The following is a 27,989-nucleotide window of genomic DNA, read 5'->3' as shown; positions in this document are numbered from 1 at the left end:
AAAAAAAGAATGCCAGCTAATACATGTAAAAGGAATGAGAGAATTAGAATATTACCATTTTATAATCAGCAATGCAAAAGTTTATTCAGACAAGGATTACCAATGGATGCTTAAGTCACTAAGTAAATATTTCTTAAGGAACAGTATATTCCTATGGGCTCAAAATATCACGCCACAGATACTTATTAATTACAAAGAGGAAAAGGTAACTTTACAATGGAGTCATCTGGCAGGTCCAACTACCAAGTGATTAATCCAACCCGTCACCAATAATTGGACATTATGTGTCTCCTGATGTGATGCCATAGGAAGTACACATCATCACCACTTACTAAAAATGTTTAATCTAAATGTAATCACACGGAAACAATTAGATAACTACAGAATATGGAACATTCTACAGGAAAACTACCCTGTATTCTTCAAAGATGTCAATGTCATGAAAGACAAAAGATGAGATGACTCTTTTAGATTAAAAGAGATTAAAGAGACAGGACAACCAAAGACAATGCATGTACACTGACTGGATTTTAATGCGAGGTAGGGAAACAGCTATAAAGACTTCTGTGGAACTGGGAAAACTTGTGTTTTGGATGACAATATTGAATCAATATAAAATGGGGGGTGATAATGATAATAAAATATTCTATTAAAAACATTTAAGTACCCACACACTCATATACAAAATTTGCATGTGTATATAATCCAAAATACTGTTTCTGGACAGTTGGTTGAACACGATCTTTTTCCTTCCTTGTATTTTCTGGTTTTTTCTATACTGAATACATATTGCTTATTAACTATAAAGTCAACAAATTATTTAACTTTTTGACTTTCTATTGCATAACCTTTTACATATTTTGAATTACACTATGTACATTATTAATTATTAAAATGGAAAAGTGTTAAAGGCAAACCAGAAAGTTAGAAAATATATCTGCAACATACTTGATAAGAAAAAAAAATCCTTACTATATAAGGATATTTAGGGAATATACACCAAATTTTTAACAGTGGTTATTTCTAGCAAGCGGGATTATAGGAGACTTTCATTTTGTGTTACAGATAGTTATATCATGAATTTTTATAACGATACTTTGTTGCTTTTTATAATATATTTAATAATATATTGCTTTAAATAAATTGCTCTTATAAATTAACCAGAAATAGATTAAACCCTCAAACAGAAAAAGAAGCAAAACAATAAGAAATTCAAGAAAAAAATATAACTTTTTATAATATAATTTTCAAACTGGCTAGTAATCAAAGACATGAAAATTAAAATAATATATCATTAACTGTCTAAGAACCTGGCAAGGGAAAAAAAGATAGAGCCTAGTGCTGGTGAGGGCATGTGGGAATCAGCAGCCTCATTTACTACTGATGGACGTGAAAACAGGTAGAAACTTTCTAAAGAGAAAAATGTGACAAACATCTTAAAATTTTTCATTTATTAGCAATTGTAATTCTCAAACTTATCCCAAGGAATAATCAGAGCTGAACTCCAAAATTAATATGTAAGATTGTTAATAATAGTTTTATTTATAACAGCAGATTTAAAAATTAAAGTAAGCCATAGTTATCAAGTGGTCATTAAAAACCATGTTTTAGGAAAACATTGAATGACATAAAAAATGCTCATTATATTAATTTGAGCAAAAAAGAGAATATAAGATCATATAAACTAATATTTTGGGACTTCCCTGGTGGTGCAGTGGTTAAGAATCTGCCTGCCAATGCAGGGAACAAAGGTTCAATCCCTGGTCCAGGAAGATCCCGCATGCCGCAGAACAACTAAGTCCATGCTCCACAACTACCGAACCTGAGCTCTAGAGCCCACGAGCCACAACTACTGAAGCTCGCATGCCTAGAGCCCGTGCTATGCAACGAGAAGCCACTGCAATGAGAAGCTCATACACCGCAACAAAGGGTAGCCCCTGCTAGCCACAACTAGAGAAAGCCCGTGCGCAGCAATGAAGACCCAATGCAGCCAAAACTAAATAAATAAAAAATTTAAATATGTATGTGCATATATATTTATATATGCATATACTTATATATGCATATATTTTATATTTACTTATGAAAATGTATAATTATATTTGAATTACTGGGAGGAAATAAAATGTTCCCATGGCCTTCTCTGAGTCATGGATCATTTTTACTCTTTTATTTTTATTTTTGTGTGTTTCCAAAGTATTTTTAAATTAAAAAATGCGTATACTTTTTAGGGCTTCCCTGGTGGTGCAGTGGTTGAGAATTGTCTGGAAGATCCCACATGCTGCGGAGCAGCTGGGCCCGTGAGCCATGGCCGCTGAGCCTGCGCGTCCGGTGCCTGTGCTCCGCAATGGGAGAGGCCACAACAGTGAGAGGCCCGTGTACCGCAAAAAAAAAAAAAAAAAAAAAAGGTATACTTTTTTGAAAACCTCAGTAGGAATCATTAAAAATCTAAACTTCCATGGCTGACTAACAAAGCATTTTCATGATTCTTCAGAGGGTGGTTCTCTCTTCTTCAATAATGTCCATCACCAGTGGGAGAAAAGCAATCTGCTCCTTGCCCTGCCTTCATTCTACTCTGCTCCACAGGATGCTCAGCCTACATACTCTTCAGCCACTAGGACCACAGCATCCAGGTCCCTTGAAAGCCACATCCACCATGCCTCTCCCACAACCAGGGCCTGACCAGTGAGTGTGCCAAAAACACCAATGAGTCATCAGGAACTCGAACAATAAACACACTCCCAGGAAATGTACGAGGTAATTACACACAAGGGTAATTAAAGAGAATAACTATTAAATAAACCAAGTCAGTGACACACAGCAGCCAAATGGCAGAAGCAGGCCTTCCTGAAGCGATTTCCTGATTTGATGGTAGCATTCATGATGAAGTCTTTATGACTGAAAAGTTTATGATGCTTTCAACCTAGAAGGGAAACAGCTGGGGAAATGCAACACACCAGGCATTGTTTGCCTAAATGGGAAGAAGGAGTGCTTTGCTCTCAGATGGCAGCTGGGGAAAGCCCATTTTCCTTATAGCCACCCTTAGCCCTAATGCAGCACCCCTGCCCTTAAAAACTTGCTGTTGTCCTATCAAAAAGCTCCTCTAATCCATTTGTTCTCTTAAATTTACTTTTAAGGTTGACTTACCCAAGGTTCTGTGGTGCCTTGAAAGGAAGAGGACACTACCCTCCCAAGTGTAACTCACTGCCAACTCGTTGCCACTAATGTCTACCTGCCTCTTACATTCTAAGCCCCTGCAGAAGTGTCTATCACTTCCCCAGAGTGTGTAAAAGCACCTAGGCGGCACTGGAGCTAGGCAACAATTATTTCCATAATGGCAATGTTTTCATGGAAAAGGTTTTCATATCTGTTGAGAAGGAAAACACTGATCCCTTGCATTTCTGTAAAATCAGTCACCAGAAAAGGCAAACAAACCCAGGCCCCAGACGCTTCAAAAAGAGCGAGTAAAAACAAGCCTGCGAGGGCTTCCCTGGTGGCGCAGTGGTTTAGAGTCCGCCTGCCGATGCAGGGGACACGGGTTCGTGCCCCGGTCCGGGAAGATGCCACATGCCGCGGAGCGGCTGGGCCCGTGAGTCATGGCCACTGAGCCTGCGCATCCAGAACCTGTGCTCCGCAACGGGATAGGCCACAACAGTGAGAGGCCCGCGTACCGCAAAAAAAGAAAAAAAAAAAAAAAAAAAAAAAGCCCGCAAGCTGGGAGGAAGGATGTTTACCTGCATGGGGAAGCAGGGCCATCTCCAATCCCTTGGCGAAGTGGGCGGTGGCGTCGTAGAAGTCCAGCAGCTTGATGAGCTCCAGCTCGGGCCCTGCCCTCTCCACACTGGAGCTGAGGCAGACGGGCAGAGAGGGCACCAGGGCCCCCAGGGTCTGAATCAGCAGCACAGTCACCACCTCGTAGGGGTTCCTGAAAACCTGCAGGGGGAGAGAGGTATCTGTATTAGCACACTGGAGCAGATCTTCTAAAGAAGCAGACTCCTGGACTGCTCAAAGGAATCCTTCCAAGCCGGAAAGCGGTCTAGTCAAGAGCCCCAAGCTTTCCTCAGCACCCATGTGAACATGCTCAGAAAGCCAAGTAAACTAGCAAGACTTGCATCCTGTCCAGGACAATTGGCTACTTTCTGCCTATTGCAGGCCCCGCTCTCCGCTCACCTGCTGTGCGGCCCGGTTTCTAACAGGCCATGGGCCCTGGGGTTGGGGACCCCTGTTTTAAGTACAGATTCACTTAGTCAAATATGAAACAAGATATAAGACTGTTCTTATGCAACACTAAGGCAAAAATAAGTGTAAGTTTAAAAATTATAAAATCAATCAATTCACATTTTTATTAGAAAATATCTTGAAATGAAGGAAAATGGAAACCAAAACTTATGGATACAGCAAAAGCAGTGCAAAGGGGAAAATTTATAGCTGTAAATGCACACATTAAAAAAGCAGAAATATCTCAAATCAATAACCTAACTCTACACATTTAGGAACTAGAAAAAGAAGAAACTAAACCCAAAGCTAGTAGAAGAAAGGATATAATAAAGATTAGAGCAGAGGTAAATGAAATAGAGAACAGAAAATCAATAAAGAAAATCAACAAAATCAGAAGTTAGTTCTTTTAAAAGATTAACAAAATGGCAAACCTTTTACCTAGACTGACCAAAAAAAAAAAGAGATTAGATTCAAATTACTAAGATCAGGTATGAAGGTGGGGACATTTACTACCAATTTTATAGAAATAAAAGGGATTATAAGAGAATACTATGAACAGTTGTATGCTAACAAACTGGATAATCTAGATGAAATGGACAAAAAATTCCTACAAATATTATTTACCAAAAGTGACTTCAGAAAATCTGAATAGACCTATAACTAGTAAGGAGACTGAATCAGTAATCAAAAACCTCCCAATAAAGAAAAAATGAGAACCAGATGGCTTCACTGGTAAATTCTACCAAACATTAAAAGAATTAATACCAGTCCTTCTCAAACTCTTCCCAAAAAATTGGAGAGGAGGGAGCATGTTATATTCTGAATTGTGTCTCCCCAAAATTCATATATTGAAGTCCAAATCCCCCAGTACCTCAGAATATGACTATATTTAGACAGAAGGCCTTTAAAGAGGCAATTAAGATAAAATGAGGTCATCTGGGTGGGCCCTAATCCAATCTGACCAGTGTCCTTATACAAGAGGAGATTAGGACACAGGCACACATAAAGGAAAGACACAGGGAAAAGACTGCCATCTGCAAGCCAAGGAAAGAAGCCTCAGAAGAAATCAACCCGGCCAACACCTTGACCTTGGGCTTCTAGCCTCCAGAACGAATTTCTATTCTTTAAACCACCTATTCCAGGGTACTTTGTTATCGCAGCCCTAGCAAACTAATATAGAACACTTCCTAATTCATTCTATGAGGGCCTCACTAACCTGATACCAAAGCCAGGCAAATACTAAAAGAAAAGAAAAGAAAATTACAGACCAATATCTCTTATAAATACACATACAAAAATACTCAACAAAATACTAGTAAACTGAATTTAGCAGCATATTAAAAGGATTATACACCATGACTGACACTGATCTCCAGAATGAATGGTTCAACATATCAAATTAGTCAATGTAATATATTAACAGAATGAAGGGGGAAAAAGCTCATTAATCTCAATTAATGCAGAAAAAGCATCTGACAAAATTCAACACCCTTTCATAACTGGGAAAAAAAAAACACTCAATAAACTAGGAATAGAAAGGAACCTCCTCAACATGATAAAGGCCATATCAGAAAAACCCATGGCTAACATCATATTCAATGGTGAAACACTGAAAGCTTTTCCCCTAAGACCAGGAACAAGACAAGGGTGCCTGCTTTTGCCACTTTATTCAACATAATACTGGAAGTTCTAGCCAGAAGAATTGGACAAGAAAAAGTAATAAAAGGCATCTATGTTGGAAAGGAAAAAGTAACGTTATCTCTTTTCACAAATGATGTAATCTTATATGTAGAAAAGCCTAACAAATTGAAAAAAAAAAGTTAGCAGTAATAAACAAATTCAACAAAGTTGCAAGATGGAAAATCAACAAACGAAAATCACTCACGTTCAAGGACTTCCCTGGTGACGCAGTGGTTAAGACTCTGTGCTCCCAATGCAGAGGGCCTGGCTTTGACCCCTGGTCAGGGAACTAGATCCCACATGCATGCTGCAACTAAGAGTTTGCATGCCACAACTAAGGAGCCCACAAGCCACAACTAAGGAGCCTACCTGCCACAACTAAAAGACCCAGTGCAACCAAATAAATAATTTTTTTTAAATCACTTGCATTTCTATACTAGCAATTCTATTCTAACAATCTGAAAAGGAAATTAAGAAAATTATTCCATTTACAATAGCATCAAAAAGAATAAACTATTTAGAAATAAATGTAACAAAGGAACTAAAAGACTTGTACACTGAAAACGACAAAACACTGCTGAGAGAAATTAAAGAATACACACAAAAAATGGAAAGACTTCCCATGTTCATGTACTGGAAGACTTAATATTGTTAACATGGTAATACTACCCAAAGCCATCTACAGATTCAATGCAATCTCCATCAAAATCCCAAAGGTGTTTTCTGGAGAAACAGGAAAACCCATCCTAAAATTCAGATGGAATTTGAGGGAACCCCAAATAGCAAAAACAATATTGAAAAAGAGGATCATTGGCTATCTCACACTTCCTAATTTCAAAACTTACTACAGGGCTTCCCTGGTGGTACAGTGGTTGAGAATCCGCCTACCAATGCAGGGGACACAGGTTCGTGCCCCAGTCCAGGAAGACCCCACATGCCGTGGAGCGGCTAGGCCCGTGAGCCATGGCCACTGAGCCTGCACGTCCGGAGCCTGTGCTCCGCAATGGGAGAGGCCAAAAGAGTGAGAGGCCCGCACATCGCAAAAAAGAAAAAAGAAACTTACTACAAAGCTATAATAGTCAAAACAGTGTGGTACTTGCATAAGAATAGACATATAGCCCAATGGAATAGAGAGCCCAGAAACACACATACATGGTCAAATGATTTTCAACATGAGTGCCAAAATCATTCAATGGGAAAAGGACACTCTTTTCAACAAATGGTGCTCAGAAAACTGGATACTACGTACAAAAAAAAAAAAAAAGTTGGATCCTTACCTGATACCATATACAAAAATTAACTCAAAATTAATCAGACCTAAATGTTAAGAGTGAACTATAGGGCTTCCCTGGTGGCACAGTGGTTAAGAATCCGCCTGCCATGAAGGGGACACTGGTTCGAGCCCCAGTATAGGAAGATCCCACATGCCACGGAGCAACTAAGCCCGAGCGCCACAACTACTGGGCCTGCACTCTAGAGCCCACGAGCCACAACTACTGAAGCCCACGTGCCACAACTACTGAAGCCCGCACGCCTAGAGCCCATGCTCCACAACAAGAGAAGCCACCGTGGTGAGAAGCCCACACACTGCAACGAAAAGTAGCCCCCGCTCACTGTGCGCAGCAATGAAGACCCAAGGCAGCCAAAAATAAATAAATTAATTTTTTTTTTTTTTTTTTTGCAGTACGCGGGCCTCTCACCGTTGTGGCCTCTCCCGTTGTGGAGCACAGGCTCCGGACACGCAGGCTCAGTGGCCATGGCTCACGGGCCTAGCTGCTCCGTGGCATGTGTGATCTTCCCGGACCGGGGCACGAACTCATGTCCCCTGCATCAGCAGGTGGACTCTCAACCACTGCGCCACCAGGGAAGCCCTAAATTAATTTTTTTTTTTAAAAAGAGTAACCTAAAAAAAAAAAAAAAAAAAAAAAAGAGTAACCTATAAAATTCTTAGGAGAAAACATAGGGCAAAATCCTCATGACCTTGGATTTAGCAACAGTTGGCACTCCATATCTACACGTTCTGCATCCACAGATTCAACCAACCTCAGATCAAAAATATTCAGGAAAAAAAAAAAGTCCAGTAAGTTCCAAAAAGCAAAACTTGAATTTGCTGCATACCAGCAACTATTTACATAGCCTTTACATTGTATTAGGTATTATAAGTAATCTAGAGATGATTTAAAGTATACAGGAGTACATGCATAGGTTGTATGCAAATACTACACCATTTTATATAAGGGACTTGAGCATCCATGGATCTTGGTATGGGGAGGGGGGTGGGTTCCTGGAACAATTCCCTGAGGATACCAAGAGTTGACTATAGTTTCTTAAGTATGACACCAAAAGCATAAGCAATAAAAGAAAAAACAGATAAACTGGACTATATCAAAATTAAGAATCTGTTAAAACACGTTACAAATAGAGTGAAAAGACAACCAATGGAATGGGAGAAAATATTTGCAAATCATGTAACTGATAAGGGATTAATATCCAGAATATATAAAGAACTCCTACAACTCAACAACATAAAACCAAACACTACAATTCAAAAATGGGCAGTGCTCGCTTCGGCAGTACATATACCAAAAATGGGCAAAAAACTGTAATAGACATTTCTCCAAAGACGATAATACAAATGGCTGATGAGCATGTGAAAAGATGTTCAACATCATCAGTCATTAGGGAAATACAAATCAAAACCTCCATGAGATACCATTTCACACACACTAGAATGGCTATTTATCAAAAAAATGGAAATTAACAAGTGTTGACAAGGATGTAGAGAAATTGGAATTCTTATGCATTGCTGATGGGAATGTAAAATGGTGCAGCTGCTATAGAAAACAGTCTGGCAGTTTCTCAAAATGTTAAACATACGATTATGATATGATCCAGCAATTCCACTTGTAGGTATACACCCAAAAGAACTGAAAACAGGGACCCAAAGAGATATTTGTACACTTTCAGAGCAGCATTACTCACAATAGCCAAAAGGTGGAAGCAATTCAAGTGTTTATCAACAAATGAATGGATAGACAAAATGTAGTAAATACATACAACAGATTATTCAGCCATAAAAAAGTAATAAAAATTCTGATACATGCTACAACATGGATGATCCCTGAAACCATTATGCTAAGTGAAATCAGCCAAACACATAAGGACAAATATCATATGGCCCTACCTATAAGAGGTATCTAGAATAGGAAAATTTATAGACACAGTAAAGGTTAAGGTTACTAGGGGATGGAAGAGGGCGAAGTGGGGAGTTATTACTTAATGAGTACACAGTTTCTGTTTAGGGTGATGAAAAAGTTCTGGAAATAGCATGATAGTTAATCAACACTTTGAATGTACTTAATGCCACTTGATTGTACACTTAAAATGGCTAAAATGGTAAATTTTATGTATATTTTACCACACATAAAAAATTAACTATCAAACCAATAAAATTCAAAATAATAGGACAGATGAAGATGTTTGCTGCAGCTAAACTGCCTTTTTCATCAATAATTTGATCTGACTGCTACAGCACAGGTTTTTTTTGAGTTCAGCCTGCCTATGCTTCTCTGTGGTATGTGAGGAGAATTTTTACACTGCTTCTATCTCTACTCAAACTACAAACTACTAAGAAAACATCAGGTTGGCAACGGCATTAAACAGCACTCACTTGGCACCAGCACTTACATTATCTAAGCATTAAGTTTGTCTCTTTCTTTTTTCACTGGCCCCCAATAGAAGAGGGGTACCAATGTGACTATCAACAGAAAAGCACCCACTGAAATTACATGGCAGCAGTGGGTTATAAGGTGGTCACATACATGACCCAAAATATGCTTATATTTTTTCTTAGATTATTACCAAAATAGAAAAACAAAATTTTTAAATTCTCATAGAGAATTCACAAAACTTCAACAAACACCTGTTTAGTTTAATAAACATCACTGCTGGGGTCTGAGAGAAAGAAATAGAGGAAATGCAAATCTAACCCAACAAATACCGAAATGACCAATTTATATCCTGAGCAACAGCTTCCAGCCATCTACTGGATGTCACCATTAAGCTGAGCCACTCTCACTTGGAATTTAAAAGTGTCCTGAGGGCTTCCCTTGTGGCGCAGTGGTTGAGAGTCCACCTGCCGACGCAGGGGACACAGGTTCGTGCCCCGGTTCGAGAAGATCCCACATGCCGCGGAGCGGCTAGGCCTGTGAGCCGTGGCCGCTGGGCCTGTGAGTCTGGAGCCTGTGCTCCGCAACGGGAGAGGCCACAACAGTGAGAGGCCCATGTACCAGAAAGAAAAAAAAAAAAAAAAGTGTCCTGAATTGGAATTCATTATTTTCCCACTGACCTCCCCAGGTCTGTTTCTATCAACTTCCTTATTTCTGTCAGTAGCATCACCATTCAACCAGAATAAAAATCTCCCTTTTCACTTTCCTTTCTTTCAGTCCCTTTATCAGTTACCAGGTCCTAGCAACTGTTCATTTTTTAACTGGATATCTTTTGCTACATTACCATCACCATCCTAGACCAAACATAGCTTCCTACCTGTCTTCAGTCTTTCTTCATCAATTCACCCTATTTACCACCACCAAATTCATTATTTTGAAATGTTATTTAGAATTTTTCTTACAGTTTAAATACTGCAAGATTCAACAATCAACATTTTGCCACAATTGCTTTATTTCTATTTCTCTCTAAGCCATTGGAAAGGTAATCACAGATATCATGACACATCATCCCTAAATACCTCAGCGTCTATCTCTTAAGAATAAGGCCATCCTCCTATATTACAACACTGCAGATAATCAAATGTAACCTTGATGTAATACTTTTACCTGCCACAGTCCATGTTCAAATTTCCCCAATTGTTCTTTCAATGTCCTTGATAGTTTTTTGTGTCATCATGCAGAATCCAATCCAGGATCATGAAATTACATTTAGTTGTCTTTTTTTTTGTCTCCTTTAATCTAAACAATTTCCTGACTTTTTTTCTTTCATGACACTGACATTTTTGAAGAGTCTAGGACAGTTGTTTTTTTTTTGTTTTTTTGTTTTTTTTTGTGCGGTACGCAGGCCTCTCACTGTTGTGGCCTCTCCCGTTGCGGAGCACAGGCTCCGGATGCGCAGGTTCAGTGGCCAGGGCTCACGGGCCCAGCCGTTCCGTGGCATGTGGGATCTTACCAGACCGGGGCATGAACCCGTGTCCCCTGCATCGGCAGGCGGACTCTCAACCACTGCACCACCAGGGAAGCCCTAGGACATGTTTTGAAAAATGGTCTTTGATTTGGATTTGTCTGCATGTTTCCTCATGGTAAGACTTTTTGGCAGAGAAACTACATAGGTGATATTCTTACACCAAAAGCATTCTTAAAACAGTAACATCATCATTCACTCTATTGCTCCAGAGGCTCACTATCTTCTAGAGAAAGCCAAACTTCTGTCTTGCGTTCAATGTTCCCACTCCCTCCACACAAAGCTGCACCAATACAAACCCTCCTCTGTCTCCATCCAGTGTATTCCCCCCATGATCCCCCAAACATAAGAGAACCATAGAGACCTTTACATATCACCCAGTCCAATGTCCTGATTTGACAAAAGAAACATTTTACTACAAGAAAGGATGGACCAAAGGAGAAAACGAAAACTATTCTTATCTAGAAAGAGAAATCCTGACTCCTCTCCTTGTACTGTGAGAAAGGACTAGGCAATGAGTACCTACTTCACTCTTAGCTCCTATTTAAGTGACCTGAGGCTGGGGTGCTGGGTGGTGGGGGGAGAATTAGACTAAACGACCCTGTACCCAAGCGTTCTAATTGGTTGTCAGCTGAAACTATGTTTATAGCTGATAGTTCCAGCTGACCAACCAACAGGTCCCCTATGCTCAAAGGTGTCCCCTTTCCTTTAAAGCGATCTGGCAAAAGGGATGCTCTGGCCATTTGCCAAACAAGAACCAAAAGTTCAAAGACTGTAAGACCAAACTTAACAACTAGGGCCATAGAATTAACCCAAACAGCACACGCAAAAACAATCTGACCTTACCCTACACTACACACAAAAAATAATTCAAGATGGGCCATAGAACTAAATGTAAAAGCTCAACAAGCTTCTATAAGAAAACACAGAGGAAGAGCTTTGCAACTTGGGGAATGGTGATGGTTTCTGAGGACAAAGAAAGCAATAACCATAAAAGAAATGATAAAATCAAGTTCATCAAAATCAACACTTCTGCTCAAGCCACAGACTGGAAGGAAATATCTACAAAATATATCTGATAAAGAACTTATACCTAGAATATGTAAAGAACTTCTATAACTCAATAATAGAAAGGCAAATTACCCAATTTTTTTAAATGGGTAGAAGACCAGAACAGATACTTCACGAAGGAAGATATACAAATGGCCAATAAGCATGAGAAAAGGTGTTCAACATCCTTAGTCATCAGGGAATTGCAAATTAAAACCACAGAGAGATACTACAACACACCCACCAGAATGGCTAAGATTAAAAAGATAACACCTAGGGACTTCCCTGGTGGTGCAGTGGTTAAGAATCTGCTTGCCAATGCAGGGGCACAGGTTCAAGCCCTGGTCCGGGAAGATCCCACATGCCACGGAGCAACTAAGTCCATGCACCACAACTACTGAGCCTGCGCTCTAGAGCCTGTGAGCCACAACTACTGAGCCTGAGTGCCACAACTACTTAAACCCATGCACCTAGAGCCCGTGCTGTGCAACAAGAGAAGCCACTGCAACGAGAAGCCCGCATACCGCAACAAAGAGTAGCCTCCGCTCACTGCAACTAGAGAAAGCCCGCACACAGCAACAAAGACCCAACGTGGCCAAAAATAATAAATAAATAAAATAAATTTAAAAAAAAAAGAATCTGCCTGCCAATGCAGGGGACATGGGTTCGAGCCCTGGTCCAGGAAGATCCCACAGGCCGTGGAGCAACTAAGCCCATGTGCCACGACTACTGAGCCCACGTGCTGCAACTACTGAAGGCTGCACGCCTACAGCCCGTGCTCTGCAACAAGAGAAGCCACCACAGTGAGAAGCCCGTACACCGCAATGAAGAGCAGCCCCCATTCACTGCAATTAGAGAAAGCCCAAGTGCAACAACGAAGACCCAATGCAGCCAAAAATAAATAAATAAAATAAATTTACAAAAAAAAAAAAGACAACACCTGACGTGTAGCAATCAGAACTCTCACACACTTGTGTTGTAGGAATGTAAAAAGCACACTCATTTTGAAAAAGTGCCGATTTCTTTATTTTTGGCTGCGTTGGGTCTTCGTTGCTGTGTGCGTGCTTTCTCTAGTTGCTTCGAGCAGGGGCTACTCTTTGTTGCAGTGTGCGGGCTTCTCATTGTGGTGTCTTCTCTTGTTGCGGAGCACAGGCTCTAGGCGCACGGGCTTCAGTAGTTGCAGCACGTGGGCTCAGTAGCTGTGGCTTGCGGGCTCTAGAGCGCAGGCTCAGTAGTTGTGGCACAGAGGCTTAGTTGCTCCGTGGCATGTGGGATCTTCCCAGACCAGGGCTCAAACCTGTGTCCCTGCATTGGCAGGCGGATTCCCAACCACTGTGCCACCAGGGAAGCCCCAAAAGTGCTGATTTCTTATAAATCTAAATATAGACCTACTCTATAACCCAGCAATTCCACTTCCACGTCTTTACCCATGAGATATGCACATGTGGTGTCCACAAAAAATTTACAGAACAATGTTTAGAGCAGCTTTATTTATAATTGTACTAAACTGGAAATAGCACAAGTGTCCATCAATAAAAGACTCAATAGGGCTTCCGTGGTGGCGCAGTGGTTAAGAATCCACCAGCCAATGCAGGGGACACGGGTTCGAGCCCTGGTCTGGGAAGATCCCACAAGCTATGGAGCAACTAAGCCCGAGCGCCACAACTACTGAGCCTGCACTCTAGATCCCACGAGCCACAACTACTGAAGCCCGTGCTCCGCAATAAGAGAAACCACCTCAGTGAGAAGCCTGCGCACCGCAACAAAGAGTAGCCCCCGCTCGCTGCAAGTAGAGAAAGCCCCGCGCACAGCAACAAAGACCCAATGCAGCCAAAAATAAATTAATTAAATAAATAAAATTTTTTAAAAACCTCAATAAACAGAACTGTCATATATTCATACCATGTAAGAGTGTTCAGTAATAAAAAGGAACAAGCTACTGATACGTACAACAACATGAATAAATCTCCAAAAACATGCTGAATGAAAGAAGCCTCGCCAAAAGGACATACACCACATGATTCCATTTACATGAAATCCTAAAACGGGCTAAACTAAATTATGGTGGGAAAAATCAGAACAGTGGTTGCCTTCAGGGATGTTGGTACTAAGACTGACTGAGAAGGAACACAAGGGAACTTTCTAGTGTGACAGTCATGTTCCATATCTTGGTAGGGGAATAGGTTAAACAGCATTTGTCAAAACTAATTAAATGGCATATTTAAGATCATTGCATTTTATAATTTTACCTAAAAAAAATCCCAGTAAACAAAAACTGAACTCTAGTTAATAATACGTATGTTCTGAAGTGAATGATGTTTGCAACTTACTTTGAAATGAATCAAAAAATAAGATGGGTCAATGAACAGATACACATGGATAGATGGACAGATCTGTGATAAAGCAAATATAGCAAAATGTTCATTGTAGAACACAGGAGGTGGGTACATGGTGTTCACTGTACAATTCTTTCAAATTTTTTATATGTTGGAAACTTTCCATATTAAAATACTGGGGAAAGGGAATTCCCTGGCGGTCCAGTGGTTAAGACTCCGTACTTCCACTGCAGGGGGCCGGGGTTCAATCCCTGGTTGGGGAACTAAGATCCCACATGCTACGTGGCATGGCCAAAATATAAAAAATAAAATAAAATACCAGGGAAAAAAAGTCTTTAGAGATACATTCACCCTGGCTCCTTTGATTTTCTTCTGTACTCTACTGAGCTTCAGGAGATGACAGTCTCCTATCATGCTCACATTCTGAAAAGAAAATGGGCCATGGGACAAAAGTAGAAATTAGCATAAACTTACGTCTTACAAAACTTGGGGTGAGGCCCAAAAAAAAGTGTGAGAAGTCAAAATCCTTTTTCCAGGATGCTGAAGGGCAATTGTACTTACAGGCATGAACTGTTTTTATCCTCAAGATATAAGCAGTAGACGAGACAAGGACACAGAAATGCATGCGGATGGACAGGATCACTGAAAACTGACGATTGCATAAAAAATGGGAAACTTCTACAGGAGGTTGTTTTTTGTTTTGTTCGCTGGTTTGGGGGTGTTTTTGTTTCTTTGGGGTTTTTTGTCTGAATGAGGTTGGTTCAAGGAGAAAGAAAAGAGGATGGAGAAGAGCACTTCAACCACCTTGAATGACATGACCCTATATGAGGAATTCTCTCTAACTACAGTGGAGTCCATTCCAGCAAATTACTAACCAATACGCGAAGGGTGATTCACAATTAATTCTGAAAAAAATATAAGCCACACCATAAACAGGCCCAGTCAGTCATTACTCAGACATAAGACAGCCTTTTTCCCCTTCTAAAGAGAAGATCTAGTGCACCTCCTGGCATCAAGACAAGGGACCAATGTTTCATATCCTTCAAGACTGAAAATGCCTAGAGAGTTTAGGAAAGTAAATGATGGAAAGTTCGTGAAAGTAAATGAAATGAAGTTCTCTGTCTCATCTCTCCCCTAAGTCAGAGGGTGCCTTTAAAATTATACTGTTCCTCTAACTCTTGGCCTATTGTGAGAACAAGGGAAACTAACTTTAGGCCGGGTAAATTTTACCCAAAGTTAAGATTAAAACAGCCTTGTTCACTCAAGCACCACCTGACTGAGGCCCTCCTGCTTTTAGATCAGAAGATAATGGCCTCCAGGAATTCCACAGGGCTCCCCTGCTGAACAACAAGCAACATTGTCACATTAGATTCTATTTAAGATATAGATAAGAGCGATAAGAAGAGTTAGAACAGAGACCTAAAGATTTTCCTGCCCCTTTGGTGACGACAGCAAATGGGGAGGTTCTTCAAGCGGTGCTCTCTCTGGGTGGCCTGGGTGCTCTGCGGTGGAGCAGCCCGCTCCCAAGGCCATCACCCTCTCCCGCTCCCAAGGCCATCACCCTCTCCCTCGGCACCACGGGCTTTGTTCTCGCTAGAACCCAAAAGAGCTGTTACCTGCATAGCCCACTGGATTTGCGTGTGCAAAGCACCGAGCAAGGCGTCATAGAGTCCAGTGAGCTGCCGGTCCAGGGGTAGGTCGGTCTGGCACAGCTCCTGCCAGGCTGCTAAAAGCTGGACCTGCAGAGGCAGAACAAAGGAGGCCTTACTGGGTCCGCCAAGACATACTGCCTGCTGCAACTGCCCTGCCCTCCTACCAGGGCAAGCGACTGGCCACTGCCTACTCTCCCAGGCAATCGGGTACCCACGGACGATGATTCACTTCAAAAGAGGCAGGAAAAAAAAATTTACAGTCACCTGCTCTGATCATCATCCAGAACTTGAATCTGTTGCCCTCCAAGTGATCCTTTCTCCTTTTTTCTTGCCCCCAAAGCATGCCAATGTACTCAGCATGCTACCATTCTTCTGAATAGACCTCAGAGGTGGGCGTGAATATGTGTTTTAGCTTCTTGTCCTAACACCACTGCTTAAAAGACAGATGGGCACTGGACTTGAAGGAATTAACAAGTTAGCCCAGGAAGCTGTCAAGATTTTCAGTAACCTAATTTCAACAAACCTAGAAAACAGATAAAATTCTTAAAGCTTGCTGAAGGCATAATAAACCTAATCGCCCTTAAAAGACAAAAATAGGAAAAATTAAAACTCTTCAATCTGTAAAGGAAATCTAGTTATAAATACAAGTGAGGCTGAAAACTAATGACTTTTTTCCAACTTGCAATTAAATGAATCCACAGGCTGGACCAAGAGCACCCCCTACTGGCTAATTGAAAGAAAAAGACCAGAGGGCAGGGAGGCAAATATTTTTACCTTTGAGTAGGAAACTGGGATTCAAAACTGTGATTCTGTAGCCCAGTTCTACAAGCATTCCACAATGGTAATCACTCACAGCTTCTCACCTTGTGACACTTGTAGTAGTATGCAAGAAGTTGGGGCATCCGGTCAATTTCATTAAAAACCTTCACAAACACTTTGGACTGATCTAAAGAAAAACAATGGAAAACATGTACATACTGTTACCAGGTTTTCTATTGCAGCCAAGAGAAAGAATTCAGCAGGATAAATGTGGATTATACATGAGCTAGTATTCAGAAGTTCCCACCAAGACAATGAATTAACTCATGTGTGGAGATCATAAATATGAAAAACAAGTGAAGTTAAGGGTAGAACATGTGACTCAATCAGATACCACATGCCAATGTTCATTCCACAAAATGGGTTTAATTATTATTCACAAAACAGTCCCTGAGTTTTCTCATTTCTATACCATTCAAATATATATTATTCCTTCTGCCCTAAATACTTCTCCTCACCTATCAAAATCTTAGATCCATAAGAAAATGCTCATGCTACATTGCTGACTGCGAGCAAAAAAGATATAAAATTGCATATACTCAATGTACATACTTTCCTTAAAAGAGATATGTACACAAAGGGAAAAGAACTGGAAGAAAATACTAACAGTCATCTCTGGGTGGTGAGTATATCATTTTACTGGTATATCATTTTCTTTTCTATATTTTTCTCCATTTTTCAAATTTTTAATAACCTATATATGTATTATTTTATAATCAGAAACAATTAAAAAATTTTTAATTCATCTCTTTCAAGGTTCTGCACATATACTAGTTCTTTCATAAAAGCTTCCTCGATTTTGTTTCATCCTTTCCTTCATCCTGGGGAGGCCTAAGGCAGTTTTCACATTCCATCTTGTAATAAAATTATTTGCGTACTTGTCTTCTCCCAGCCTCACCCTCCATCAGTGTGTAAAGTCTTTGAAGGATATCAATCTTGGGACTTCCCTGCTGGCTCAGTGGTTAAGAATCTGCCTGCGAATGCAGGGGAAAACGGGTTTGAGCCCTGGTCTGGGAAGATCCCACATGCCATGGAACAACTAAGCCTGTGCGCCACAACTACGGAGCCTGCGCCCTAGAGTCCACGAGCCACAACTACTGAGCCCGTGAGCCACAATTACTAAAGCCCGTGCGCCTAGAGCCCATGCTCTGCAACAAGAGAAGCTACCGCAATGAGAAGCCTGTGCACCGCAACGAAGAGTAGCCCCCGCTCGCCGCAACTAGAGAAAGCCCGCACACAGCAATGAAGACCCAGTGCAGCCAAAAATAAATTAATTTTTAATGATTATTTGCTTTTAAAATGCTTATCATTTTCATAAGATCATTTAAATAAATGAATATCCCTGCCACATGTAAAATCAGGCTCCAAAAAGTTGCTTCACTTTATCAACTGAATTCATTGGTTGTGTAAAACGAACCAGGCATGTATATGTGAAGATTGTGGGTAATGTGTTGGGGATGTACTGATTTATCAGATTTTCCTTTAAAAACTGTTAGTAAAGAAGCACCTTGGCTTTCTAGGAAAGATGACTGATTAAAGAGCATATTACTTTTGCGGCAGAAAAAAGCCCTTCCTGGGCTTCCCTGGTGGCGCAGTGGTTGAGAGTCCGCCTGCCGATGCAGGGGACACGGGTTCGTGCCCCGGTCCGGGAAGATCCCACGTGCCGCGGAGCGGCTGGGCCCGTGAGCCATGGCCGCTGAGCCTGCGCGTCCGGAGCCTGTGCTCCGCAACGGGAGAGGCCACGACAGTGAGAGGCCCACATACCGCAAAAAAAAAAAAAAAAAAAAAAAAAAAAAAAAAAAGCCCTTCCTGATACTCACCAAAATTAACCACCCAGGGACTTCCCTGGTGGCGCAGTGGTTAAGAATCCACCTGCCAATGTAGAGGACACGGGTTCAAGCTCTGATCCAGGATGATCCCACATGCCGCGGAACATTTAAGCCTGTGCGCCACAACTACTGAGCCTGAGCTCTAGAGCCCACAAGCCACAACTACTGAAGCCCACACGCCTAGAGCCCATGCTCCACAACAAGAGAAGCCACTGAAATGAGAAGCCCATGCACTGCAATGAAGAGTAGCCCCCGCTCGCCGCAACTAGAGAAAGCCCGTGTGCAGCAACGAAGACCCAATGCAGCCAAAAATAAATTAATTTTTAAAAAAATATTCAAAATTAACCACCCAAAGAAAAACACAATATCATTCATCTGTGTTGAAGCCAGGAAAATGTCTGTACTACAAACTTCGGAGGGGATCTCCCTGGTAGTCCAGTAGTTAAGACTCACGCTTCCAATGCAGGGGACGTGGGTTCGATCCCTGGCTGGGGAACTAAGATCCCACAGGCTGCAGGGCATGTCCAAAAAAAACCACCAAACTTCACAGAATACTAATCAGATATTCAATCATTTTGGCAGATGAGTGGGGATGCTGGGAGAACTCTGGATGTATCACGCATGCAGCAGCGTGATGGAAAGGAAAAGACTGGGAGCCAAGGGAGGACTGGGCAGGCAGGGGAAGGCCTGCTTCCATACCAGCTCAGCAGTGGGACAGGGACAGCCACAGGGCTGAAAAGCGCCATTTCCCTGTTCTGAATCGGCATCCTGCCTACAGAGAGTAGAATCTGGAATCAAGCCTGATTCAGATCTGTGAATGAAAGCTGTCAAAAACAGCTAACCCCCAAACCAAAGCCCATGATCCTGACCCACAGAGCATTCTTCAAACCTGATTCCAGCACCAAGTAGCCAACTCACACAGAAGGAAAGGAAAAAACTTAAATTCATGGAGCTGCCCGCCGCCACTCCTACTCCCCTAACCTCACATAACTAGACATACACCCAAACCGTGCAGGTGAGTTCCATGGTCTGTAGCTGCCACAAATTCATGAGAAAACATGAGGAATAAAGCTGCCAGATGGTGATTTTCCAAAGGCCCGGCTCCAGTCCTAGAATCCTGCTAATGAGAAGAAGACTCAAAATAAAGAATTGACAAATGGGGAAGATATGGAACGAAAAGCCTGGAGATGAGTTCTGAACCCATTCTCTTTGGGCAACTGAAAAGCACAACACAGAACGTAGCCTTTAAATCAAGGGCAAGAGGAAATCTCTCAACCAAGTCCAGGTCAACAAAGGAGGGGTTTCCAAGGAGGTCCTATGCTAATTATTTTTCAGTAAACAGTAGACCCAGAAAAAAGCACCCACATACAAATATGAATAAATAGAAACAAATACAAACCAAAAAATTCCAGCATGTGACCTATGCAAAAGTACCACAGGGGGTAAAAAAGAAAAGGAACAGAGCATACAGAAGGTGCATGCAGAGAGCACGTCAAGAACAACCAGAGAGAAGATAATAAGGAAGCAGAGACTTCAACAAACACTACAGGGCAATTAGACCTAACAGACAGTACAGAACATTCCACCCAACAATGGCAGAATACACATACTCAAGTACCCATAAAACATTCTCCAGGATAGACCGTATCTCAGGCCACAAAACAAGTCTTAATAAATTTTTAAAGATTAAAATCATATAAATCATACAGTATCTTTTCTGATCACACTGGTAGAAAACTAAAAATCAACAGAAGAAAGAAAACTGGAAAATTCACAAATATGTGGAAATTGAACAACATACTCCTAAACAACCAATGGGTCAAAGAAGATACCACAAGAGAAATTAGAAAATGACAGATGAAGACAAAAACCTAACATACCAAAACTTATGGGATGCCGCAAAAGTAGCCCAAAGAGCTAATTTATAGCTGTACATACTTACACTAAAAAAGAAGAAAGAGCTCAAATCAACAACCTAAACTCTACATCTTATAGAACTAAGAAAATAAAAAACAAACTAACTAAACCCAAATTTAGCAAAAGGGAAGAAACAATAAAGAGCAGAGCAGAAATAAGTAAACAGAGAATACAGAAACAAAACAAAAATCAACAAAATCAAGGGTTGAAAAGATGAAAAAAATTGATAAAACTTTACTTAGATTCACTAAGGTAAAGGAAGAGGACTCAAATAAATAAAATCAGAAATGAAAGAGGGGATATCACTACTAATTTTACTGAAATAAAAAGAATTATAAGAACGTACTATGGACAATTATATGCCAACAAATTGGATAAATTAGATGAAATGAACAAATTCCTAAAAATACTCAATGTACCAAGACTGAATGATGAAGAAATAGGAACTCTGAACAGACCTAAAACTAATAATTGAATCAGTAATCACAAACCTCTCAACAAAGAAAAGCACACCAGATGGCTTCACTGATTAATTCTACCAAACACTTAAGGAATTAATACCAATACTGCTCAACCTCTCCCAAAAAAATTGAAGAGCAGTGAATACTCTCTAATTCATTCTATGAGGGCAGCATTACCTTAATACCAAAGCCAGACAAAGACATTACAAGAAAAGAAACCTACAGATTAATATTCCTGATGAATACTGATATAAAAATCCTCAACAAAATACTAGCAAATTGAATTCTACAGCATATTAAAAGGATTATACACCATGACCAAGTGGGATTTGCTCTGGGATGCAAGGAAGGTTCAACGTATGAAAATCAATGAATGAAATACACCACATTAACAGAACAAAGGAAAAATATCCACGTGCACGTGATCATCTCAACTGATGCAGAAAGGCATCTGTTAAAACTCAATACTTTTTCATGACAAAAACACTCAAAAAACTAGGAATAGAAGCAAAAAACCTCAACAAAATAAAGGCCATATATGAAAAGCCCCCAGCTAACATAATACTCAATGGTGAAAGACCATTTCAAACTTTTCCTCTGAGATCAGGAACGAGACAAGGATGCCCACTTTTGCAATTTCTATTCAACTTAATACTGGAAGTTCTAGCCAGAATAATTATGCAAGAAAAAGAAGTAAAAAGCATTCAAACAGGAAAGGAAGAAGGAAAAATATCTTTGTTTGCAGATGATATGATCTTATTTATAGAAAGCCCTAAAGATTCCACCAAAAAAAAACCTGTTAGAACTAATAAGTTAATGCAGCAGGATACAAAATCAACACACCAAAACTCACTTGCATTTCTATACAGTAACAATGAACAATCTAAAAAAAAATTAAGAAAACAATTCCATTTATAATAGCATCAAAGAATAAAATAGTTAGAAATAAATATAATCAAGGAGCTAAAAGACTTTTACACTGAAAGTGACAAAACGCTGCTGAAATTTTAAAAGACACAAATAAATAAAAAGACATGCTATGTCCATGAATTAGAAGATTTAATATTGTTAAGATGATAATACTATCAAAGCCATCTACAGATTCAATGTAATCCCTTCCAAAATGGTGTTCAATTGTGTTCTCTGGAGAAACAGAAAAACCCATTCTAAAATTCATATGGAATTTCAAGGGACCCCCAAATAGCCAAAACAATCTTGAAAAAGAAGGACAACATTGGTTGATTCACAATCCATGATTTCAAGTTACTACAAAGCAACAATAATCAAAACTATGTGGTACTGGCATAAGGACAGACATATATACAGCCTAATGGAACAGAATAAAGGGTCCAGAAATAACCTTCACATACATGGTCAAATAATTTTCAACAAGGAGGTCAAGAGCATTCAATGGGGAAAGAACAGTCCTTTTAACAAATGTGCTCAGGAAAAAAAATGTTGCTCAGAAAACTGGATGTCCACATGCCAAAGAAAGAAGTTGGACCCTTACCTTGTACCATATACAAAAATTAACTTATAATGGCTCAACAACCTAAATGTAAGAGCTAAAACTATAAAACTCTTAGGAAAAAAAAACAAGGGAAAAGCCTCATGACCTTGGATTTAAATCTGAAATTTAGGGACTTCCCTGGTGGTCCAGTGGTAAAGAATCTGCCTTCCACTGCAGGGGACGCAGGTTCGAGTCCTGGTTGGGGAACTAAGATCCCAAGTGCTGCTGGGCAACTAAGCCCGTGCGCCACAACTAGACAGAAGCCCTCACGTCACAACTAGAGAGATGCCCACATGCCACAATGAAGAGCCCGTGCCACAACGAAGACCCTGTGTGCTGCAACTAAGACCAGACACAGGGCTTCCCTTGTGGCGCAGTGGTTAAGAATCTGCCTGCCATTGCAGGGGACAGAGGTTCAAGCCCTGGTCCGGGAAGATCCCACAAGCCGCAGAGCAACTATGCCCGTGCGCCACAACTACTGAGCCTGCGTGCCTAGAGCCTGTGCTCCGCAACAAGAGAAGCCACTGCAATGAGAAGCCTGCACACCCCCAACGAACTCACCGCAATTAGAGAAAGCCCAAGCACAGCAACAAAGACTCAACGCAGCCAAAATAGATACATAAAATAAATAAATAAATAAATTTTTTAAAAAAAGACGAGACACAGCCCAAAAAATAAATTTAATTAACTAATTAAAAATAAATAATAAATAACAAAACTGAAATTTTAAAAAAACTTTTCTTAAAAGAGAGAGCACTTCAAAAGATTTACCTTAGGGAAGAGGAGAAAATTTTGCACTACAACTGCTTCACATTCTCAAGGAAATTACACAAGGTATACGCTTTCTTCAATAGGATCTAAGGTATCACAATGAGATATAAAGGGAGGCTGGCAGAGCTAAGAAAAAAAATGAGGAAATAAATAATGATATGATGAATTAAAAATTAATTAGAAGAACAAAGAGCAGAACACATACTTTAGAAAATGCTATTGATCAAATGCAAGACAGACTTGAAAAATAAGACTATGGAGGAGAGGAGATTGTTGGCAAAGAGCCAAAATAGACCAGCGTGAACATATTATACGTTGAGGGGGGAAAGGAAGAGCTAATGAACAGACAGTTGATGTTCTCAAAAATGAAAAAGAAAATAAATGAAATAGAAGAAAAAGTCTTTTAAGAAAGAAATTTTCTAGAAATGAAGAAAAATATGATCAGCAAATAAGATACTATGTTCCAGAAAACATTAAAAATTTTCGAAACTGAAAAATAACCTAGTAAAGTAACTAAACTACAGGGTAAAAGAATCTCAGAAGTCAGCAAACTATGAGCCAAGTTACCAACTGTTTTTGTAAATAAAATGTTATTGGAACACAGTGAAGCTCATTCATTTACATATGAGTTTTCGTGCCACGACTGCAGAATTAAGTATTTGTGCTACAGACCATATGCCCCACAAAGCCCCAAAATTTATTATCTGGCCCTTTACAGACAATGTTTGCCCACCCTATTTTAACTATTCAAGGAAAATACTACGTACAAAGAAAAAACTAGGCAGGCCACTCTCATACTGAACATCAGAATATAGTTGGCAGAAGACAAGAAGCAACGTCTCTAGATTTCAGAAGGAAAAATAGTATGAACCAAGAATTCCAAAAGCAGTCATTCTTTTCTACATGGAAAAGCAATAAAAACACATTCTTTACTTAAATACCAAGGATATACATATGATCCCCATGCCCTTCCTGAGGGAAAAAAAAGTCTACTTAAAAACAGAATCCTGCTAATGAAGAGAAGCCTCAAAATAAAGAATTAACAGGGAATTCCCTGGTGGTCCAGTGGTTAGGACTCCACGCTCTCACTGCCGAGGGCCTGTGTTCCACTCCTGGTCAGGGAACTAGGATTCCACAGGCCACGCGGTGTGGCCAAAAAAAAAAAAAAAAAAAAGAATTAACAAATGGGGAAAATGTGGGATGAAAAGTCTGGAAATGAGACTGAATCCACTTAAAAACATGATATTAAGCACAGAAAACCATGGCAATTTTTGGTTATAAAAGTTATATAAATACAAAATATTATAAAACACAAAAATTTTATAATGTTTACATTTCAGAGAGAAAGCTACATGATAAAAAGATTATTAATTTGATGGTATGCCATGAAGAGAAATTCTAGACTATGCAATATTCTAGAATAGGGCAGGGGGAGGGTGAAGGGTGGGAGAAAGGGAGGGGAGTGTAAATGCACTAACTGAGGGAATCATATATTGTTTCATTTACAATGTTGATAAACTGAGAAGAAAATTTAGTTTATTATTTGAAGTCATAAATCACTAGTAAAACTAAAAACAAGTTATGTATCTTTCAAGTTATCCATGAGAAAAAAACACAAAGAAAACAGCAAAATATTGAGATCAAAAGAAACATAAAGAAGAAAATATAAAAATAGAAACATGTAAGACTGGAAATTTCTGTCAAAAAGTAAAACCTAAATGGGATAAAGTCACTGATTAAAAAAGAAATATCAGGATTAAATCAAAAAATACAATTCAACTATGTGCCATCTCCAACAGACAAGTCTAAAATAAAACATCTCAGGAAGTTTGAGGGTTAAGACAAAATAGGCAAAGACACAGTAAAGCAAATACAAACAAAAAAGAAGGCAGAGGTCCTCATACTTATACCCAAGGTGAACTGCAGACAGAAAGCCTTCAATGGGGCCATGGCAATATTTGATAAAAATGCTATTTAAATCCTAATAGTAAGAAAGAATGAAACGGTTCCAGTTGTTTTTGTGAAGCCAACACAATCATGATACTAAAACCTAACAGAGATATTCACTTACAGGACCTCAATTTAAAAATTTTAAGTAAAATTTCAGGGGAATTCCCTGGTGGTCCAGTGGTTATGGACTGTGCTTTCACTTCTTTGGGCCCAGGTTCGATCCCTGGTCAGGGAACTAAGATCCCACAAAGCCTCGCAGCATGGCCAAAAATTAAATAAAATACCAGCAAATATCTAGTAGTATATTCACACACACACACACACACACACACATACACACACACACACACGGTGAACAAGTAGGGCTTGTTCTTAAATTGTAAGAATGATGTAAAATTAGGAATGCTATTAATATGATTTGCCATATTGGTAGGTCAGAGGAAATAAAAACAACACATTCGATCTTGAAAGATGCTAAAAGGCCATTTAATAAAATTTGACAATATTTACCTTTTTAGAATTACCTAACGGGATAGTATCAAGTACTGACTGAGACTTGTTTCTGTCTTTGGAGTTACTGAACAGCACAGGGATTACAAAAGAGATGACTCGCTCCTGGGAACAGACATACACAACTCTCCAGGGCTGAGTTCCAAGAGCGCCCCACTTTGGTGTGACTTCACCACCAGGGCAAGGGAGGCCAAACCTTTGCAGGCCTTGACTATCGAGAGAACTGGAGTGGAAAGAAACCATCTTTGGAGGGAAGATAGTGTTACTGCTCAGAATGAGGAGGTTCAGCTGCTCTCACCCACACTGAAAACTCAACTATCCAGAGGGTCATTCTCCAAGGGTTCTATACTGTATGGGTACAGGGGTGACTCTATGTCCCAGGTGGCCCAGGACAGTCTTGGTTTACACCTGTTGCCCCAGCTGCACTATTGAAAGCACTCCCTTTTCCTCTCAAAAGTGTCCTAGTTTAATAATAAATTACATGGTCAAACTCAGCATACTGAAATTTTATAACGTTTTTACGTATGATAAGAATTTACATGTGCACATGTCTGCATATTCATATATAATTATCTAGCTATAGACTTTTCTTAATTATTAAAACCTAGGCTCACCCATCCTAAAACAAAATAAAACACCAATCAGAACTCTTAAGATATCAGCACTTCTCACTGCTGCATTATTTACAATAGCCAAGATATGTAACCAACTTAAGTGCCCATCAACAGGTGACTGGATAAAGGAGATGCGATATATATAGTGGAAAACTACTCAGCCATAAAATAAAAAGATAAAATCTTACCATTTGCGACAACCATAGACCTTGAGAGTATTATGCTTAGTGAAATAAGTCAGATGGACAAAGACAAATAACGTATGATTTCACTCAAATGTGGAATATAAAAAACAAACAAAATAAATGAAAAAACCAAACCAAATAAAAACAAACACTTAGATACAGAGAAGAGAGCAGTGGTTACCAGAGGGGATGGGGCACCAGGAGGGCGAAATTGGTAAAGGGGATCAGCTGTATGGTGATGGATGGAAACTAAATTTTTGGTGGTGAGCATGCTGTAGCGTATACAGAAGTAGAAATATAATGCTGTACACATGAAACTTACATAATGTTATAAATCAATGTTACCTCAATAAAAAAATAAATTTTAAACAAACTAGAAAAACAAAGATATCAGAACTTCTTATGATTTAATTTCACCACTGGAAATGTACCATTATATAAACAAAACTGATGCTCCATCTCAGAAGCCAAGGAAAGAAAGCATTCTCAGAACAGGAGGGAGTAAAAAACATTGTTAACTGTTGTTGACAATGAGAAACAGAAAAGTAGGGCTTTCCTGGTGGTGCAGTGGAGAAGAATCCACCTGCCAATGCAGGGGACACAGGTTAGATCCCTGGTCTGGGAAGATCCCACATGCTGCGGAGCAACTAAGCCCGTGTGCCACAACTACTGAGCCTGTGCTCTATGAGACCACGAGCCACAACTACTGAAGCCCGCATGCCACAACTACTGAAGCTCGTGCACCTAGAGCCCATGCTCCGCAACAAGAGAAGCCACTGCAATGAGAAGCCCGTGCACCACAACGAAGAGCGGGCCCCGCTCACCACCACTAGAGAAAGCCCATGTGCAGCAACGAAGACCCAACACAGCCCAAAATAAATAAATAAAATAAAAATTAAAAAAAAAAAGAAACAGAAAAGTAATAAAGTGATATTAGGCCTCGGGGTTTGGTGATGATACAGCTGTTGGAGACCTTCAACAGAACAGGTTCAGGAGAACATTAACCCCAGAGGAGAGGGGCTTGTGTGGTATATGAACAAGAGTGCAGGAAGCAGGGCAGTGGATACAGACTACATTCTGCCAATGTAAATAGCTGTGAAGGTAAGAAAGCAGCTTTACTGCTGCTGCTTCTTGTTTAACCAATAGTTTTGTGGATGAAATGGAAAGGGAGTTAGATAAACTTATTGGTTGAAAAAAATCACTGGAAAATAACACAGCATCATAATGGACTTGATCAGCATCTAAACTCATCGAACGGTACACTTAAGATTTGTACATTTTTCTAAATGTAAAC

General features: G+C 39.9%; 1 protein-coding gene across 1 annotated transcript in view; it reads right to left on the bottom strand.

The window, feature by feature from the left end:
- Positions 1 to 27,989, bottom strand: part of COG7 (component of oligomeric golgi complex 7) — an 82,949-nt gene that overhangs the window by 45,827 nt on the left and 9,133 nt on the right. The window contains exons 5-7 of the mRNA XM_065892415.1: positions 16,993 to 17,075; positions 16,094 to 16,216; positions 3,735 to 3,933 (exon numbers count right to left, since the gene is read on the bottom strand). Coding sequence (XP_065748487.1) covers positions 3,735 to 3,933; positions 16,094 to 16,216; positions 16,993 to 17,075 — 405 coding nt within the window. The remainder of the gene's footprint in view (positions 1 to 3,734; positions 3,934 to 16,093; positions 16,217 to 16,992; positions 17,076 to 27,989) is intronic.

Source organism: Phocoena phocoena, chromosome 15 (assembly GCF_963924675.1).
Source record: "Phocoena phocoena chromosome 15, mPhoPho1.1, whole genome shotgun sequence".
NCBI lineage: Eukaryota > Metazoa > Chordata > Mammalia > Artiodactyla > Phocoenidae > Phocoena > Phocoena phocoena.
This window is presented reverse-complemented; position numbering and strand designations above follow the sequence as displayed.